Source organism: Garra rufa, chromosome 24 (genome assembly GCF_049309525.1).
Source record: "Garra rufa chromosome 24, GarRuf1.0, whole genome shotgun sequence".
Classification (NCBI taxonomy): domain Eukaryota; kingdom Metazoa; phylum Chordata; class Actinopteri; order Cypriniformes; family Cyprinidae; genus Garra; species Garra rufa.
The window spans coordinates 33,511,371-33,532,009 of NC_133384.1; the positions used below are offsets into that span (position 1 = coordinate 33,511,371).

Sequence of the window (20,639 nt, forward strand, 5' to 3'; positions counted from 1 at the left end):
AGTTTTATTTAGCTTTAAGGCTGATATTATAATATGTATTAAAATGGATATCAGACTTTGGGACTTATTGTATACAGTATGCTAACACAAAAACATTGTATACCACTAACTAATTTTAACTAACAATGAACAATACTCTTAAAGGATTTGTAAATCTTAGTTTATGTTTCTATATATTTCTACATATAGTACTGATTCATTTTAACATTGCATTTGTGACCCTGGACCACAGCATTGGAATATTTGTAGCAATAGCCAAATACATTTTTCTTTTATGCCAAAAATCATTAGGATATCAAGTAAAGTGTTCCATTATGATAGTTTGTAAATTTCCGAATGTAATTATATCAAAACTCAATTTTTGATTAGTTATATGCATTGCTAAGAACTTAATTTGAAGGTGATTTTCTCTATATCAATCAATATTTTGATTCTTTTGCACCATCAGATTCCAGTTGTATCTCGCCAAATATTGTATTTATTTATTTATTTAGATTTCAGATGATGTATAAATGTCAATTAAATATATATATATATATATATATATATATATATATATATATATATAAATTAAGTTAACCAGAATTAACGCATGCTATAAAAATATTTACTTCTGTAGACATTAATATTTTAACGTATTGATCCTTATTGTGCTCCCAGTGTGTTTTATGGGTACATTAATTCTTTATTCACTGGATGAATTCAGGCAGCCCTGTCATTAAAGTCCATGTTGCAAGTTAAAAAAAAATTCGAGATAAACATATATTCGTGTATGAAAATACAATACAAATCGTTAATGCAGGATTTGAAAATATTTTACAAGACATAAGGGCACAAATTTAGAAGACAAAGTGACGATTTCCTGGACCGCTCTCAAAAACAGCTTTTTTTCCAGACCGCGTCATATGACGTCACGACAGGTAGTCGTTCGCCTAGCTCTGTTGCTATTCAGTAGGAGCAGTCCTGAGTTTGTGTGTTTTCAGTCGTTATTTTTAATTTCAATTGATCATTGTCATGCTAAATTATTGTGTTTATGGAGGCTGTGCAAACTCCAGCCTGTCAGGACATCATGTCCACGGGTTTACTTACAATAAAAAGAACGGCGCTGTCTTCCGGATCTGGGTGCGTTTGTGCGCGTGAAGAGACGAGCCTATACTAATGCATCTGCTTCGAAAAACGCGTTCACTTTACACCGGAGGATTTTCATCCCGGCGATATGATACAGTTCAATATGGGATGCCGAAGCAAGAACCAAGTGAGGGTCAAAACTGTTGCAGTTTCTTCAGTGCACACAGCGGCTTCATCGGCTCCGCGGTCAGCCTGGTTCGTCCGAAGCCGTCAGAGATGCAGACGAATACGTGAACTGTGCACCGTAAGTCTTGTTTTTTCTTCTCATAACTTCGCAAAACGACCAAATCCGTGAATATATTTATTTAAATAATGAGACACAACGAGATGTGTATAAGTCGAGGTAAAGCACTGTAGCTAGCTTGTAACGTTAGGCATTAGCAATGTAAGTTTAAGAACCATGTAAAAATGGTACCATATGAGAAGGCATTACTGGTCAGTTATCCTCCGTTTGTTAATATTATATTTATCAAGTCTACAGCTTAGTCACATTGTTTGCACAGCTAATTTGTGGTTTTTTTGTCATGTGTGTTTTTAGGGTTTTGGGAGACATTGCAAGACATGAGGCTGTGTGAAGATCTGAAGCAGTGGAGGCCAGCTGTTATTAACCACCTCTAAAATAACACATTAGTGTGATACTGATGATAACCACACTGAAAATATTTTTCTTTCAGTTGTATATGTTTGGTACATCTACATGTATATATATTAACAGTTGCAATGTTGTGTGTTTTAAGTTGGGTATTAACAGTAGTATGAAATAATATTTACGATTTATTGCTGCATAAATTAAACTGAATTGAATGAGCCATAAATGCAGATCTGCTTGATATATATGTGTTGTTAACCTCATAAAAACATTTATACATTAAGACAATTTGTTATTGTGATTATTTTTTTATTGATTGTCACCAAAATGGGGCCATTCAAAACCTTTATAAAGTAATCCTTCCTCTGTAACCTGTTTAATAGCTGACACAACACATGCAGGTAAGGGCTTCCTGATGAATACCAGCAGACAACTTGACTTATGCTGTCAATATTAATTGTCTTATACCAATGGCATTAAAAAAGTTTTACTTTATAGGTATTTGTGAGCTAAAAATAGTCAACCTGTAATTGAGATTACATTTTACTGTTTATTTGTACGTACAAGTATTTTGATCAGAGTAATAAATTATCTCTACCATAAACTTACTCATGCCTTTGCCTGAAATGCATATAAGCTATCTATTTTGATTTCAGACAGCAAGCCTCAAAGTGCAGAGTCAGAGACAGCACATTAAGTTTGGGGGCATTTCCCATAGAAGCATATAATAAAACAAAAAGGTGTTTATCTCTCGCGTGCGCGGTAATAAGAACCCGCTATATCACGTAACGTTGGATATTAACGAGTATGACACGCTTCATCAACGATTATTCGTTTGTTTTACAGGTAAGTAGAATCAATACTTCTAGGTGACCAATGCTATAATTTTGCCTGATTAGCTATCGTCTGCTAACACTGATCTCTCACAGACACCTGCCCTGTTCTCCTAACATTACAACTTGATTTGTCTCTGACCGCTGTTCTGTTTAATCCTGGCATGTCCCTGCTCTCTTGGCCACATAACCGGCTCATATTTGTGTCTGTGGTTCGTCATACGAGTGTAAATGAACATTTTAAATGTTCTCTGCGCCCGAACAGTCATTGCGATCCATTGTTTTCCTATGGTTTACATTGACCGCTCTACCGGCCGTGACGTCACTGCCGCTTTTGCCAGTTTTTCAGATGCGGAAGTAAAATTCTCTCTCAAAAACGACTCCAGAAGCCTAAATAGCGTATTTTGAATTATATTTTCAAGAAAAACTGGTTCCTACACTATTTATCTACACGTTCATTCACAGTGATCTTCAACTTGAAAGTTGGACTTTAACGTTTTTGTACAGCAGATGGCGGCGGACCACCAGACGGCGCATGCGCGTCAAACAGAGACGGAGAAATGTTTGTGTACATGTGACACTCCATGTGATAGGAAACTAATGTAGAAATAAAGTAACGCCTCATTTATTCATTTGTTTATTAATGCGACCCAAAAAATCATGATCATGAATCGCGAGTGATTTAATCTCTAATAAACTAACGTTACTGTACAACTAAACGTCAGCTCTTTTGTTTATAACAAGCGTGTGTAAGATTTGTCTCCATGATGTTGAAGACGCTGTCATATGCTGTCTCAGACTTTGAACCCAAAGCCCTTCCAGTAAACTTCTCTAAAAGCTTGAAATAAGCAAAAAAGTAAGATTTGACAGTCAGAAGGTCTCTTGATACACTTTCACAATGCCACCGATGAAGAACAACAGTGTGAAAAGGTAAGACATAAACTGACATCTAAATGTATATATAGAGATTAATGTAATAGAAAACAAAAAATACAGTTTATTTGTGTCCAGACCAATTTTTCCATGACATTTTTAACTCTATATGTCACTACTAAAGTAGTATTGTTGTGTGGTTGTGTTTTTCCTCAAGACCAAAGCTAGACTGGAGGTTTGTCCAAAGGTTCTGCAGAATTCTGAAGATACTTTTCCCATCCTGGTCCAACCAAAGTGTCCGAATGTTCATGACCCTTCTGGGAGTCACGCTTTCAGGTATTTAAGGACCGTGTTATGACAGCTTGTGTTGTGTTCTATCTGTGTTTGCTCAATGTTTTTGTTTTTTATTTCAGTTCAGCTCGTGATTTATCAAGTGGGTCTTGTTCCAAGTCAGTTCTACGAGGTTCTGTCTGATAAGAACTATGGGAAGTTCAAAAATCTGGTGCTATTTGCGGTTATGCTCATACTGATTAATTCAACGGTGAGTTTTTTATTTATACAGTTTTCTGAAAGTCGCTTTGGGTAGCAGCATCTGCTAACTACTCGCTGTACTGAGTGGTAACCCTTGGGTACGATTTTTATAGCGGAGGTCAAAACGATTAAGTATCCAGGACAAATTGACTCACAAAGATCTCATTCATCACAATCACATTCCATAGGTTAACTATTTGAATTGATCATCAATATTACAGGGCTGAAAGATATTATATATACAGTTGAAGTCAAAAGTTTACATACACCTTGCAGAATCTGCAAAATGTAGTACTGACCTGAATAAGATATTTCACATAAAAGACGCTTACATTTAGAGGAATTATTAGTTTCTAAAAGAATTTATAAAAATGACCCAGTTCAACAGTTTACATACACTTGATTCTTAATACTGTGTTGTTACCTGAATCCTGATCCACAGCTGTTTTTTTTAGTGATAGTTGTTCATGAGTCTCTTGTTTGTCCTGAACAGGTTCCACAAATTCTTTGGTTTTTCAGTATTTTGTGTATTTGAACCCTTTCCAACAATGACTGTATGATTTTGAGATCCATCTTTTCACACTGAGGACAACTGAGAGACTCATATGCAACTATTACAGAAGGTTCAAATTCTCACTGATGCTGATGATTAATCCATATTTCTCTATATTTCTAATTTGTAAAATTCTCTTATTTCTCTTTCTATACTGGAATTTTCTTCTCTAAATTTTATATTTTATAGGTAGTTGTATAAGCATTTCACTTCATATCATACTGTGTATGACTGTGTATGTGACAAATGAAATTTGAATTTGAATTTGAATTTAAATTTGATTTGAATTTCCAGAAGGAAAATTGATGCATTAATAGCCAGGGGGTAAAAACTTTTTGAATTTCCAGGGTAACTTTATTTTGTATTCTGGGAAATATGTATCTTTTGTAGCTTCTTAAGGGCAGTACTACAAAAAAAAAGAAAAAAAAAAGAAAAGATATTTAGGCAAAAATAAGAAAAATGTACACATCTTTATTCTGTTCAAAAGTTTTCACCCCCGGCTCTTAATGCATCGTTTTTTTTCTTCTGGAGCATCAGTGAGCGTTTGAACCTTCTGTAATTGTTGCATATGAGTCCCTCAGTTGTCCTCAGTGTCAAAAGATGGATCTCAAAATCATACAGTCATTGTTGGAAAGGGTTCAAATACACAAAAATGCTGAAAAGCCAGAAAAAATTTGTAGGACCTGAATAATTTTTTTTGAAGAACAGCGGGAAGTTTAACTGTTCAGGACAAACAAGGGATTTATGAACAACTATCACTAAACAAAAAAATATGGATCATTCAGGTAACAACACAGTATTAAAAATCAAGTGCATGTAAACTTTTGAGCAGGGTCATTTTTATAAATTCAACAATTATTTTTTCTTGTGGACTATATGTTAACATCTTTTATGTGAAATATCTCATTCAGGTCAGTACTAAATAAACAATAACATTTTGCAAATTCTGCAAGGTGTATGTAAACTTTTGACTTTAACTGTAGCTTTGGATAAATCTGTCAGCTAAATACTCATAATAAACCACTATTCCACAATAAATCTGTTCATCAGCTTAAGAGTCTGGACCAGTACATCTCTAGTCTTCTGTATGTCAGCTGGAGAAAGTCTTTGACTGAAGAACTCCATAACACATACTTCAAGGGACGTGTTTACTACACCCTCAACGTACTGTGCAAAGACATCGACAACCCGTAATGTATTCACACAACATTCATTCATGTATATACATTTCATTATTTAAGAAGACTTAATTAAATCTACTGTTACTGGTTTATTTTGTACGTGTCACGTCAAGAGACCAGCGCATCAGTCAGGATGTAGAGAGGTTATGTAAGCAGATGAGCACTATGGCAAGTCGACTTCTCATTTCACCGTTCACTATGACCTACTACACCTATCAGTGCTTCAACAGGTGTTTATTTGTGATTTTCCATCTAGTTTTCTGGGAGATTTAGTAGTATAACCTATGAGAGTTTTCCTTACCTTTTTGTTCCTGCAGCGCCGGCTGGATTGGATTTGTAAGCATCTTTGGCTACTTTGTGGTTGGAACCATCATCAACAAGATCTTAATAGGACCCATCGTGTCCATGCTGGTTGAGCAAGAAAAGTTGGAGGGAGATTTTAGGTAGGCCTATACAAAATTTGCTGAAGCAGACTTCCAATGTTTATGACTGCTGTTGCTATCAGATCTTATTCTTTGAATGAATGCACTCCTTCCAGATTTAAACACATGCAAATTCGAGTGAATGCAGAATCTGCCGCGTTCTACAGGTTGGTGTTCACTTTTAGATTTTATTTCTACCTAATCACAGAGCAGAAGATCATTTGTTTTGTTTTTGTTCAGGGCAGGCAAGGTGGAACAAATGCGGACTGACCGAAGGCTGCAGATGCTCTTATCCACTCAAAGAAGCTTGATGAACAAAGAGCTTTGGCTTTACAGTAAGGACTCCATTGCAAAAAAATGCTTTTCTTACTTAGATTTTTTTGTCTTGTTTCCAGCCAAAATATCTAAAAATTTTGAAGTCTAGATGAGTGAAAATTATTGTCTTGTTTTCAGAAAAAAACAAGCCAAAATTAAGTGTTTTGCTTGAAACAAGCAAAATAATCTGCCAATGGGGTAAGAAAAATAATCTTGTTTTTTGTTTGAAATAATTTTGAAGAAATTATTTTGCTTGTTCTAAGCAAAGACTCACTTAATATTGGCTTGTTTTTTCTGAAAACAAGACAATAGTTTTACTCATCTAGAAAATCCTTTTTGATTTAAGAATTTTCAAATCATTTGGCTGGAAACAAGACAAAAAATCTAAGTGAGAAACACATTTTTTGCAGTGTCCTAAATTAAATTTCAGAAGAAGATTGTACATACAGTGGTGGCCAAAATTATTAGAACACTAGTATTTCCACCAGCTAAAAATGGTTTTATGTGAGTTATTTTTATCTTTTGCTGTAGTGTGTCAGTAGGAAATATCAGTTTAAATTTCCAAACATTAATTTTGCCATTAATTGTAATAATCCAGTGAGATTTTTGCTTGCACAAGGAGATTTATAAATTAACTTCGACATTTGGTGTGACCATCATTTCTGTTTAAAGCGGCTTTTGCCCTAGGTGCACTTGTGCATAGTTTTTCAGGTAGCTTTTTTAAGGTCTCTGACGTTGTCACAGTTCTTCTGGATTTAGTCTGTCTCAGTTTGTTCTGTTTCTTCATGTCATTCCAGACAGATTGGATAATGATGATCAGATCAGATCTCTGTGTGGAGCACTGGCTGTTGTCAGACTCCTTGTGCAAAACCAAAAAACTCACTGGATTATTACAATTAATGGCCAAATGAATGTTTGGAAATGTAAACTTTTTTTTGTAATTTCCTATTGACACATTAGAACAAAAGATAGAAATAACCGACATAAAACCATTTTTTATCTAGTGAAAACACGAGTGTTCTAATAATTTTGGTCACAACTGTATAAAATGTTAGTAAAATTAAAATAAACAGTGGAAGAAGAGAAAGCTCATTCCATCCATGCACCTAAAGTTGGCATGCAAAGTTGTGATCGTCTTTTCTTCCTTTTTATGACGTATATCTGTGTGAAACATTGTCTCTAACAAGAAAAAAAAGCACTGCAGTGTTTCATAAATAGTGAGACTTGTCCATTTTGATTTCATTAAGCTGCTTTATCAACCTAGCATGAAATAATGAAAGTCCTTCTGTTCTGTTCACTACAAATGCTTACTGTTTTGCTTCCTTTTGTTTTAGTTGGAGTGAACACCTTTGACTACCTGGGCAGTATCCTCAGCTATATAGTGATCGCGATCCCCATCTTTGCTGGTGATTACGACGGCCTGACACCTGGAGAACTGAGTGCTCTAGTCAGCAAGGTGAGTTACCTCAAACTAATATGGTGGACTTTAAAACAAAAAAGTCTGTTGTACACATTAAGAAGTTACTAGTCACGTGTCTCTTTCAGAATGCTTTCGTCTGCATCTATCTGATAAACTGCTTCACGCAGCTCATCGATCTCTCAACCACAGTGTCAGATGTTGCTGGATACACGCACCGGTGAGATTAAAAACACATTTTATTGTTCGTCAGTGTTATGATTGTATTCTAAAATAGTCTGCTTCCAGAATTGGAGAACTCCGGGAAGTGATGGCAGACATTGCCAAGAAACAGTGTGACCAGGATCAGTACGATCAACCTTTAAAGAATGAACCTTACAGGTAATTTAAAAACTGATTGAAAGTAATTTACGATACAACTACAAACAAACAACATTGGCTCACGTTAGTTCAGAATTTAAGATCTAATATAGATCTAAAAGAGTTTCTAGCGGTCCTGACTGCACAGTAGTGTTATTTTGGTATCAATAGCTGGGTTTTCATCCAAAGTTGCGAATTTAACTTTGGAATATCACATAAAATATTTGCGAATGAGCACCGTTTTCATCCAACGAGTCAAAGAGGACAAAATTGTCACTTCCTGATAAACTGGCACTAAATATCACTAAGAAAAGTAAGAGAAGCCACTGAATATAATAATTTTCATATCTAATAAATGACTTGCACCTCAGAGCAAGCAGATGAAACACAATAAATGTGGTCATTGCTTTCAGAGTTTGGGAATGTCAAGCGAGTGTAAAAACATTTTTGCAAATGTTTTCCCCCGAAATTTGGCATCGCGGTCACTTGTTTCGGAAGCAATACTTCAAAATGTGCACATAGCTATTGATATGCTATTATAGTTTTTGTTCATATTTTGAATTAGGTTTATTTTTTTTATACATTCTCTTTTCATTTTAAAAGTTTTAGTAATTTTGTCGTGCTTTTTTGTCATTTTAATTTAATTTATTAATAGTTTTTATTTAGTTTTAGTTATTTTAGTTATTCAAATTTAACTGAAAATGGGAACTATTTGGTTTATCAACTTGCTGAAATAAAATAAGTTTAAGGTTTATATATATATATATATATATATATATATATATATATATAATTTTTCTTTTTTGTTAATGTTTATTTTAATTATTGAAAACCCATTTTAATGCTTTTAGATAATGGTAACCCTGATACAGTAAAGATTTAAATTGATATGATAAAGCTTTTTTATCACAGTTATCTCTGTTATTATTATTTATAACTATACTAATCTCTATCAGTGATCAGGAGCTTCACAGTGTTCCAGCAGACACTGCATTTGTATTGGATCATCTCTCTTATAAATCACCATCTGAGGATCTGCTGGTGAAAGATCTAAGCCTAAAGATCAGTCAAGGAACACACATGCTTGTGGTGGGAAACACGGGAACGGGGAAGACCTCCCTGCTCAGGGTCCTCAACGGCTTGTGGGAACCATGCAATGGTAAACTCCAGAGATGACACAATAAAATGATCAGACGCAAATAAATATTAACTTTGGAATCATATTGCTTTAATGTTGCTCAGGTTCTGTGGAGATGACCACATGTTTTGGACCGAGGGGTGTGCTTTTCCTGCCACAGAAAGCATATCTTACTGATGGCACTCTCAGAGAACAGGTGAGAGAAGAGGAAACATTTGTTGTCACCAACTATGCACAACTCTACATATAATAAAGTTTTATTTGTAAAATCTTCAGTAATTTCTATTGTTGTGAACAAAAGCAGTACATAATACACACTAATTTGCTGGCTTTTCCTTTAGGTTATCTATCCGTTAAAGGATATATATCCTTCCTCAGGTACAGATGCACTTAATTTAAACAAAAAAAATTATAATGATATGCATTATTTAAATAATAAATTAATATTGCTTAATTATAATGTACTTTTGAGTTTCAACTGTATGCAGTGTGTTAAAAAAAAACTTTCACAGACATGGCTTAAGCCTAGTTCTAGACTAAGTTTGAGCTGTTTCAACTAAAAGAAACTTAAAGTATCTTAAAATATACACTGTAAACCCTAATGCTGTAACTAATTAATTGAACTGAGTTGTATTAACTTAAATAATTACAATTAGTTTATATTAATTAACCTTTATGAGTATTTAGAACTTTTTTCTTATTTATGAGTTTGTAAAAATTAAACTTTTCAAGTAAGCTGAAACATTTTGCTGGTTTAATTTAGACAAAATGTCTCTTTAAAGTTTTATTAACTCAAAATCTTTCAGCCTTGTGATTTTGCGTATGACGTCATCCAGGTTCACGTAAATTGTCTTGCCCGCGCTCATGCATCGTTCGTTCTTTCCAAGATGGCGGATCGGCCTCGCTTCACACTACAGTAAGTAAAATATCCAAATATACAAATCCTTTGAATCCTAAGTAAGTGTTTTAATCCATATATTCACAGTAAGATTTAAAAGTAATTTACAGTTAGTCAGAATGCGTTTAGATGTGTTGCATTACAGACTACGCGTTTAGCCCTGTTTAAATCTTGGCGCGAGGAAGCTCCTCCTCAGCCCGCGCTGTAGCTTGCCTTGTTGGTTAATAAGATAAACTTTTAACGTTAGTTCAGTGTTGGGAGCTGTTACTGACCAGCACAATGTTTGTAAATTCAGGTAAAATTGAAATTAAATAATTTATGCCGAACTTATTTTTAAAACTGCGTTATCCACAAAATGGATTTTTATTTTGAAATACTTCGTTTGTGCAGCTTGCATGGACGAAAACACATTTAGGGCCACTTTAGGATGTTAACGTTAAATATCATGCATTTGTTAATACGTGTTAATATTTATGTTTCCGATAGAAAACGTTAAAGGCATAAATGTTCTGCAGTGTTTTGAAATCAGCTAACTTTATTTTTTATATAAATTTGGCTAGAGGAAGTGTTTGAATCCTGAAATCTCAACCTGCACAGAAGCTTGCTGGCCAATAAGATAATTTTATTTCAGTGTCAGTGAGATTCTCTGAAGAAATTAAATGTAAGCTTATTTTATATTTGATTTAAAGTGACGGTGCTGGGCCACTTTTTAAGGTAGACTTATTAGTGTCTAATTTACATAGAATATATTGTCTGTGTATAATATTTTGTTATTTACAGCATAACTATTTTTGTTATACTGCATGCTAATACTAACTATTTGAATCAAATAAAATATAATCTTTTGTCAGTGTATATATATTTTATATACAGCATGAAACAAAAACTTTTATATAATGCATACTAATACTATTTTCACTCACATGTTTTTTTTTTTTTTTTCTATTATAGGTTTCAAGTAAGATAATGGCCTTGAAGTGCAAATTGTGTATAAACATCTATCATTCCAGAGTCCAACTCCTCAGACACTACAGAGTAAAGCACAGCATCTGCTCTAAAGTAAGTCCACTGCCATGTGTCTATCCTGATTGTCCCTGCACATTTCCAACACACAGTTCACTCAAAACTCACTTGCATAGAAACCATGTAGTAGATACTGGCACATGTCAAAGTCAGACAAACATTTCATTTAAATGTAGTCTGTGTACACTAGAACAATCCGTTTCTGAAGATGCTCTGTTTAGCCACCAGTGATTATTATATATTTTCTGATGTGTGTTTGTTTTATAAAATTGTCTTTTGTCTGATTTAGCTGTTTGCAGAGTACCAATGTGTTTCCCGTTTGATGTCCATTTTAAGGCAAAAAGCATCCAAGATGGGCAAGACAGCAGATACCCTAGCTAATGTTTTGAAAGTTCATAATGAGCAGGTATGGTTAGTGTCATATGTTACAGTGTTCTTTAAAATATAATTAGATTTTCTTTATTTCAGATATTTAGATGTTGTTTTTTTTCCTCTTCTTGTTTTTCATCTTTACAGGAACTGCATGATGTAAATTGATGATGGACTAGGTCTTCCGTTTTGCTGCTTAAGACTTAGGACATTTTTAGGACCACCCTGGTAAGTCTTCATTCATTGTTTTTACAATTATGCATGTTCTATTGCAAAGATGAAGGCTGTGGGGCAACCTTTACTTACTAACATATTTGTAGTCACCATTAGTTGATGAATCATGTCATATTGATAATGTACTAACGTGAATATAACACATCTCTGAATTATATTTTTTAGATTTATAATCCTGAGGATGCTCCAGTGGCCCCCAGTTACAGTTGTCCATGAAAATGCTGCTGCTCCAATCCATTACGATCCAGTGAGGGTCTCAGTTGTCCTGGAGAATGAAGTGGTCACCACCCATAGCCAACATCCAGAGGCCTTTCTTGTCTTGTTTGGATTCATGTATGCTCTTCACTTAAAACATTCTTAAGGACTTGCCAAAACTTTTGAATTTGTGCAAAAAGTTTTACTCTGCATGGATGATGGAAAACTGTCTCTTAGCATGCAAACATTAAAGGGATAGTTCACCCAAAAATGAAAATGTGATGTTTATCTGCTTACCCCCAGGGCATCCAAAATGTAGGTGACTTTGTTTTCTCAGCAGACCACAAACAAAGATTTTTAACTCAAACCAGTGCAGTCTGCCAGTCAAATAATGCCAGTGAATGGGCACCAAACCTTTAAAAGTAAACAAAAACATGCACAGACAAATCTAAATTACACCCTGCAGCTCGTGAAGATAGCCAGCCACGTCCATCTGTCCTGAGCACGAGTATAGCATCCGGCTCGTTACATGTGAACGCGCTCTGTCGTAGAATACGCAAACACCGGAAGCGATCTGTCGCGTGTAAACGACACTCATTGTTTACACGGTGCACAGAGATTGTGGGTATAGCGGCTATTCAAAATGTTAATTACTTGTGCGTATCCTGATTTAAAGCTAAAAGATTACGCTTGCTTGAGCAAACTCATTTGGGACTTTTCACCGATTTCGCCTTACGGTGTTTGCGTATACTACGCCAGAGCGCGTTCACATGTAACGAGTTGGACGAAAAGCTTGTGCTCAGGACAGATTGACGTGGCTGTGTATCAAAGGTAAAAAATGATATCAATACTGTTCTGTTTTTCGCAAAAAACGAACGTTTCGTGTCTTAGGACATCAGTGTATCGTCACGAGCCACAGGGTGTAATTTGGATTTGTTCGTGCATGTTTTTGTTTACTTTTAAAGGTCTGGTGCCCATCCACTGCCATTATTTGACTGACAGACTGCACCGGTTTGAGTTAAAAATCTTCGTTTGTGTTCTTCTGAAGAAACAAAGTCACCTACATCTTGGATGCCCTGGGGGTAAGCAGATAAACATCACATTTTAATTTCTGGGTTAACTATCCCTTTAAAGAAAGAGTTGATGTAGAGCTACTTATATTTTGTTTGTTTGTTTACGTAAGGCTGGCACTGGGACAGTAACTTTAAAAACATGTCTGTACCTTTAATTGGTAAGGGTGCATTTTAGAATCTATAGGGAAACTTCAAATTCTTTCATTCACTTGCTCGTCACTTTTTCCAAGCCTGTTTGAATTTCTTGCTTCTATTGAACACAAATTATTTTGAGGGAAGCTGAAAACCTGTAACCACTAACTTTCATAGTAGGAAAAACAAATACTCTGGAAGTCGATGGTTACAGGTTTTCAGCTTTTTTTCAGGTTTTCAGCTTTTTTTTGATCTACAGAAAAAACAAACTAAAAGAGCTTTGGAATAAGTGAAGAGTGAATAAGTGACAGAATTTTTAGCCTTGGGTTAACTATCCTTATAACACTGAATTCATATATACAACCATTTGATAGTTACTGTCCTAGACTGAATTTTTTTTTCTCTAAGTGTAGTTTAATGTATTTTTATTTATTAAGCTCTTATGTTTAAACAAAGTAGGTCATGTAAAATTCTGTTAAAAAATATTTTACAAAATAATTCTTCCAAAAATGTGTTTGTCATACTGGGTTTTGTGCATTACTTGTCCCTGAATGTTTTTTTTTTTTTTTCTGGGAATTTTCACCCTTTACAGGTGTCATGTTTACTTGTTATATCAAATAGAACACCGTAGAAAGACAGTATTATTATTTTTTTCCATTGTATTTGTATTCTGTGAATACTTTATTAATTTTAAAATGGTGTTTATTGTAAATCTGTTACTGTCAAACTGTTTTAAGAAATTTGTATGTTTATAGAAGGCATGTTTACTGTAAACATTCCTGTTGGTATTACCTGTTGGACATTTTTGTTTAAAAATAAATGTCAGAAATGGTATTGTGTGTTTGCTTGAAATTACAGATGCATTTTCATACACTTATAGTGTTTACAGAATTAGAATTTGGTTAATTTAATTTATGAAACACAATGGAAAAGTTAAATTGCTATCAAAACGTATGAGCTGGGTGACTAAGTATTTAAAGTTGGGAAAATTAAACAAATTAAGTTAAATGCCATCAAAATGGATAAGCAGGTTAACTTGGGTATTTTAAGTAAGACGAAAGTATTTTGCATGAGTACAACAAACTCAAAACTAGGTGTTTCTGCTTACTTAAAATTGGAAATTTCATAACTTAAAAAATTTGATGTAACTGATTACCTCAAATTTTTTGAGTTTTGTCAACTTATTCGGGATTACAGTGTATCAGTGCCTTTGTTTTGTCTCAAGATGCACACAAGTAATGTTCTTTTCTAAGGCACGTTTATAAAAATGACTTTAATGTCTTAATTGAACTATGGCCTAATCCTGGTTTAGGCTAAGACCTGTCTATGAAACCAGGCCCTGGTGTTTTTAAGTAGAGATTATAATACATTTCACACTTTAAACCAACATAAATTCTTCTTTTAGGATCTATAGATGATGAACGAATATTAAAACACCTGGAACTTGTTGGTTTGGTAAGACTGAACTGCTTCTGTAACGTCTATTATTGATTTCTGAGAATGTTTTGAGATCAATATGCTTTCCTCCTCCTATTTTCCTGTTTTTAAATAAGCATATCTTTGTGTATTTTGCATGTTAGTCGAATCTACTGACCAGAATTGGAGGACTGGATACAAAAGTAAACTGGAACTGGTGAGAAATGAGTATCTAGATATAAAAATGTAGATGTCTTAAGAACATATAAAAAAGGAACTCACTCATTCGTCACAGGTATGATGTTTTATCGCCAGGAGAAATGCAGAGGCTTTGTTTTGCTAGACTGTTTTACCTCCAGCCCAAATACGCAGGTAAGTTCCTGCATAGTTTTAATTGCTATAATCAGTCGGATGATTCATTCATGTTCTACGCCATGAGTAAGACATGCATTTTGTTTCAGTACTAGATGAGGCCACTAGCGCTCTGACTGAGGAGGCTGAGTGTCAGCTCTATAAGGCTTGTAAACAACTGGGAATGACCCTCATCAGTCTGGGTCACCGTAGCACTCTGGAAAAGGTGATTATCTATGAACTTTTCACATTCATGGCGAACATTATTATGAACTTCCTGTACTTAGAATTCTTTATTTGTGTTTTTTAAACAGCATCATGATGTCATGCTGCGACTGTGTGGAGGTGGCCAATGGGAGCTCACCAAACTCAAAGTGGCGTGAACCTTCAAACCAATTATAATGAGAAAACATTGGTCCGTTTTGTGGTTTAGGGGGCATTCATGCTTGAGACTCTAGAGAAATAGTGTTTACTTGACAGTATACTGCGATTTACTGAAGTTCCTAATACACTAATAATGCAGTATGAGTCTTTTGTCTACTGTTTGTCTCAGCTTACTTTTCATATAGCAATATATAAGGTTTTTCTATGCAAGTATATGCTGCTTCATTCAACCTTTATTGGTTGTTTCATGCCAAATGTATTTGTCAAAAAAGGGATTTTTGTAATGAAGGACATTTCAGAGTATTTCAAGAATAATTTTGGATAAAGTGCCTATAGAATATGTTTCAAATACAGTTAAGGTCAAAAGTTTACATCCACCTTGCAGAATCTACAAAATGTTAATTATTTGACCACAAAAATAAGAGGGATCGTACAAAACACATGCTGTTGTTTATTTAGTACTGACCTGACCTGAATAAGATATTTCACATAAAAGATGTTTACATATAGTCCTTCATATAGTCTTTCAGGTCCCACAAAATCTTTGTTTTTTGGCATTTTGAAGGGCAGTACTTAATGAAAAAAAATTTGATATTTAGGCAAAATAAGAAAAGTGTACACATCTTCATTTTGTTCAAAAGTTTTCACCCACAGCTTTTAATGCATAATTGTTCCATCTGGAGCATCAGTGAGCATTTGAACCTTCTGTAATAGTTGCATATGAGTCCCTCAGTTGTCCTCAGTATGAAAAGTTGGATCTCAAAATCATACAGTTTGGTCATGGGTGGTCATAGAAGCTCTTGAAGGAAAGCTGTCTACTTCAGTGTGTTTTTCATCAGAGGTTGCATTCCTTTATATTATTCTGGAGGGGAAAAGTATATATATTTTTGTGTTATTTCTCTGCCTGACCAGTAGAGGGCCAACAATTTCCAGCAACAATTCAAATCTATTAATAATTTTGTATGTTTAATTAAGATCAGAATTAAAATAACTCACTCTATTCCTAATACATGTTCTATTAATGTTTTTTTTTTCTGGAAATACTTTAAATTATAAATACTTTAATTAAATAAATACTTTTTCACAAATGCATTGTTTTATAAGACAAAAGTATTAAGCAAATCTGTCAGGAAAAGCGTAGGCCTTCTGGAGGAAGTACAGTAGTACAAGTACAAAAAAAAATGCTGCTCCACATCCCACTATATCTCCTTGCTAGAATGCATTATATTTAGCTCCAAGTTTAAAATTGGCATACTTTCTCACTTTATATGTTTAGAAACAACTTGATCTGTTTTGTATTTATAGTATTCTGTATTTATATGGCATACATCCTACCTCTAGCCGCAGTGAACTGTATGTATCTCAAAGAGTTAGCAGTTTATCTGTTGCCATGCAGGGAACACTTACAGTAATTAGAGTTTAAACAGTATTTTTTCCTTGAAAAAATCATAGATAATTTGCATAACCAGACATTTAAAAGCATTGCAGTACAAGCACTGCGCCTTTGTGTTATATTAAACCCATGCGGGATAGTGAAAGTGGCACATTTGCAACCTAAATCAGCATAGAGCTGAGCTCAAAATTATCCCTCCCTCCGAAGAGTTCGACTGATCCCACTGCTTGAGTTTCAGGCAGTTTTAAATGTGAGCCTGGCCGATCTGCTGCTGTCAATCAACAGATAACGGGAAAGACCCGCTAGTCATTCAGGAAAATATGAGACAATCAGTAGAGGAATAACTAAACCATCACCAGGGTTTGTGAGGGAGTTTAATTTGAGTGGAATGAGCTGAGATGAATAAGCATTAAAACCCAGCAAGCATTTTTTGGTCTAAAAGACGTCTATTAGCCGTGAAAACACAGCCCAGACGTCTAGGCTAAAACAAGTTTGTATTTGGGCTGTCAGTGAAAATTTAATAGACGTCTACAAATATCCCAGTATTAGACTAGTCATCAATTTAAAAATGACAAATTAAAATTACAAAAATTAAACCATAAAACCTTGTAAACGCTACTGAGTTTGCTTACCAAATGCAACCAAATTCAAGATTATTTGGGCTTGAAGTGCAGGTTACACATAGCCGGACTATATCGGGTTTATAGTTAACCCAGACGGTGAAATGACGACTATTGCTTGCTGGGAATAGTCTTTTTGTCTGCACTGAGGTCCAACCAAATGCTTAAATTCAGACTAATTTGCAGGATTGATTAAATATAAAGTTTATAAAGGAAAAGAATGTTAATCATTTTGATAAAATGCTACAAGCCTTATAAAATATTGGTCTGTATTATGTAAAACTGTAATTTGTCTGTGTTTTATATACTTAATGATTCTAAATGTTTTAATAACAACAGGCCTAAGAGCAATACAATTTGATTTGTCATACTTAAAATACTTAATGTAATATAAATCATGCTTGTGACTGTGACTGTTCCACGCGTCAGAAGTATTACTGCAATAGTCATACCTTAAGCCCATTGAATGTAATAACAATGATGTGCAATGTATTACTGTATTATGCAATAAAACAATAGCTTTGTAGACACTTAAACAGCTTAATTTGGAGAAAATATCTTAACTGTTAAAACGCTTTGCCATACAGTTTGAAGTGAAACGGCTGTTCAACAATAACAGACACTTCACCTCAGTCGGACATTTGCTCCGGTAAGTGACGGATCTATTTTCAACGAGAGGTTGGACCGATACAAGAGCGTCACACAGAAAGCAAAGACACTGGGGGATAAAACACACTGTCCTCCCCTTCTACAGTTCACGGAATTTACCTGTTTTCACGAGGATATTTTCACATGCCAACATCGGATATTTATGAACATCTGTACTGGATATCAGTAGCTTGAGGAGAAAAAGGTAAGATGCGATTTTTTTATGGTTACAAAATACTGAAAGGTGAAACTTTTGATATCTGAGGGAAGACTTGTCTCTTGCTTTTTCAATGTTGCGATGTTATTTTATCACATACGCGTTGCAAACACAAGTTTGAATAGACTACGTGTCTTTATTTTATATTTTGTTGCTCAGTTTAAATGTAAGCGTTGTTTTAAATTAAGAAAACGATTTATTTATTTATTTATTTATTTATTTTGCTCTCGTGTTGCTCTGTGAAACGAAATTTATTTTATTTTAGTTTTGAAAAAATGCCATTGATAAAAACATGCATATCACACAGCAGTTCAGATCTCTTCTACAAATGGACATAGTGCAGACGGAGCCCGACAGCTGAGGTTATTTTTGGGACAGGCAGCTCAGAGGAGTGAGGTGTCAGAGATGGCAAATGTCATCTTTTCAAAGACCAACATCCTTTTGTTTGACTTTGTTATATTGGAATTCCACCTCGTCAGTAAAACTGACTTTCTGTGGTGAGATTTCACTAGATCGGCCACTCTTTATTTTCTAAATATGTAGGTTAATATGTTTATTGTTTCTAGATGAAAGGCTTCCCAGATTCTCTTACATTGGTCATTCTTTCTGTGTAAAGTTCTGTCAAAAGTGGACAATGTTCATTTTGACCAGCTCATGTTTAATGTTCCCCTAAACAATGACAATAACTTTTAGTTCTTTTACATTCATGGTTGCTGTGTTTTGGGAAAATGGACCAAAGGTATCAATGAGTTGTTCTGCTCTACTTTGAATTTTATTGCACTGAGTATAGCGGTGTTACATTATTACAGTATATCATTATCAGCTTGTGTACTGCCATCTGATAGAAACAGTTGAGGTCAAAAGCTTACATCCCCCTTTCAGAATCTGCAAAATGTTAATTATTTGACCAAAATAAGAGGGATCATACAAAATCCATGTTATTGGTTATTTAGCAATGACCATTACTAAAAATAGTCCACTAGATAAAATTATCGTTGAATTTATAAATATTACCCTATTCAAAACTACAGTGTTCTTTCCTGAATGATCCACAGCTGTGTTTTTTTTTTGTTTAGTGATAGTTGTTCACGAGTCCCTTGTTTGTCCTGGACCTTTAAACTGCCTGCTGTTCTTCAGAAAAACTCTTTCCAACAATGACTATGATGAAAGACTTATATGCAACTATTACAGAAGGTTCAAACACTCACGGATGCTCCAGAAAGAAAAACGATGCGTTAAGAGCCGGGGGGTAAAAACTTTTTAAAAGAAAGGAGACATGTACATTTTTCTTATTTTGCCTAAATATCTTTTTTTTTTTTCATTTAGTACTGCCCTTCAGAGGCTACAGAACATGGTTACATGTTTCCCAGAAGACAAAATAAGTTGAATTTACCATGCTCTTCAAATTCAAAGTTTTCCCCTGGCTCTTAATGCATGTTTTTTCCTTCTGGAGCATCAGTGAGCATTTAAACCTTCTGTAATAGTTGCATGAGAGTCCCTCAGTTGTCCTCAGTGTGAAAAGATGAATCTCAAAATCATACAGTCATTGTTGGAAAGGGTTCCAAAATGCCGGAAAACCAAAAAAATTGTGGGACTTGAAGGATTTTTCTGAAGAACAGCAGGCAGTTTAACTGTTCAGGACAAACAAGGAGCTCATGAACAACTATCACTAAACAAAAAAAAAAACCTGTGGATCTTTTAGGTACAGTAAGAACACAGTATTAAGAACCAAGGGGATGTAAACTTTTGAATGGGTCATTTTTATAAATTTAACTATTATTTTCTCTTGTGGACTATATGTAAACATCTTTTATGTGAAATATCTTATTCAGGTCAGTGCTAAATAAACAATAACATGCATTTTGGATAATCCCTCTTATTTTGGCAAAATAATTAACATTTTGCAGACTCTGAAAGAGCAATGTAAACTTTTGACCTCAACTCTACATAGAAATGGATGAATTCTCAAACATGGCAAACTTGTTTTAATGCTTTGTTTATATACTTGACTCTTTCAACCAACCAGCATTATTGAAAATTTGCGGTGGGACTTTGAAGAGGTTTGACTAGGCATCTCTAAAAGCAGCCGTCTCTCATTTCTCAAAATGTCTATTTGAGGATCTTCTTGACACGGTTATTTGTCATTAGCAGACCCTCTTTATTCAAACTGACTTAAGAGTATGTTCATTTGAAAAGCAGCTTGTCAGAAACGTCCTTGAGATTGACTGCGATATGTAATGGTGACAGGGTGCAAATATGTAAAAGTTCTTATGTTTCTACTATATGCATTGACCACAACTTTATCTTTTTTTGAAGTGTGTTGTTTCATCTCTCCAGAAAGCAGGA

General features: G+C 34.6%; 1 protein-coding gene across 3 annotated transcripts; it reads left to right on the forward strand.

Annotated features, from left to right (window-relative positions):
- Positions 1–3,115: 3,115 nt before the first annotated feature.
- abcd4 (ATP-binding cassette, sub-family D (ALD), member 4) lies at positions 3,116–16,422 on the forward strand. 3 transcript variants are annotated; one of them, XR_012342014.1, is made up of 19 exons: positions 3,116–3,480; positions 3,641–3,759; positions 3,837–3,964; positions 5,558–5,697; positions 5,802–5,918; positions 6,006–6,131; positions 6,227–6,277; positions 6,351–6,445; positions 7,760–7,881; positions 7,971–8,062; positions 8,131–8,223; positions 9,159–9,361; positions 9,445–9,536; positions 9,682–9,718; positions 10,177–10,256; positions 11,190–11,297; positions 11,551–11,667; positions 11,778–11,858; positions 12,030–14,638. XR_012342014.1 is itself a non-coding variant. In XM_073830948.1 (19 exons), exons 1-19 carry the CDS (start codon positions 3,449–3,451, stop codon positions 15,412–15,414), a joined length of 1,812 nt encoding a protein of 603 aa, XP_073687049.1. In that variant the 5' UTR covers positions 3,116–3,448; the 3' UTR covers positions 15,415–16,422. The 3 variants fall into 3 exon arrangements, 2 of the variants coding, with proteins under 2 accessions (XP_073687049.1, XP_073687050.1); XM_073830948.1 differs by lacking the exons at positions 10,177–10,256; positions 11,190–11,297; positions 11,551–11,667; positions 11,778–11,858; positions 12,030–14,638 and adding exons at positions 14,670–14,719; positions 14,845–14,897; positions 14,976–15,052; positions 15,142–15,257; positions 15,346–16,422; XM_073830949.1 differs by lacking the exons at positions 10,177–10,256; positions 11,190–11,297; positions 11,551–11,667; positions 11,778–11,858; positions 12,030–14,638 and adding exons at positions 14,670–14,719; positions 14,845–14,897; positions 14,996–15,052; positions 15,142–15,257.
- The last annotated feature ends 4,217 nt before the right edge of the window (positions 16,423–20,639 follow it).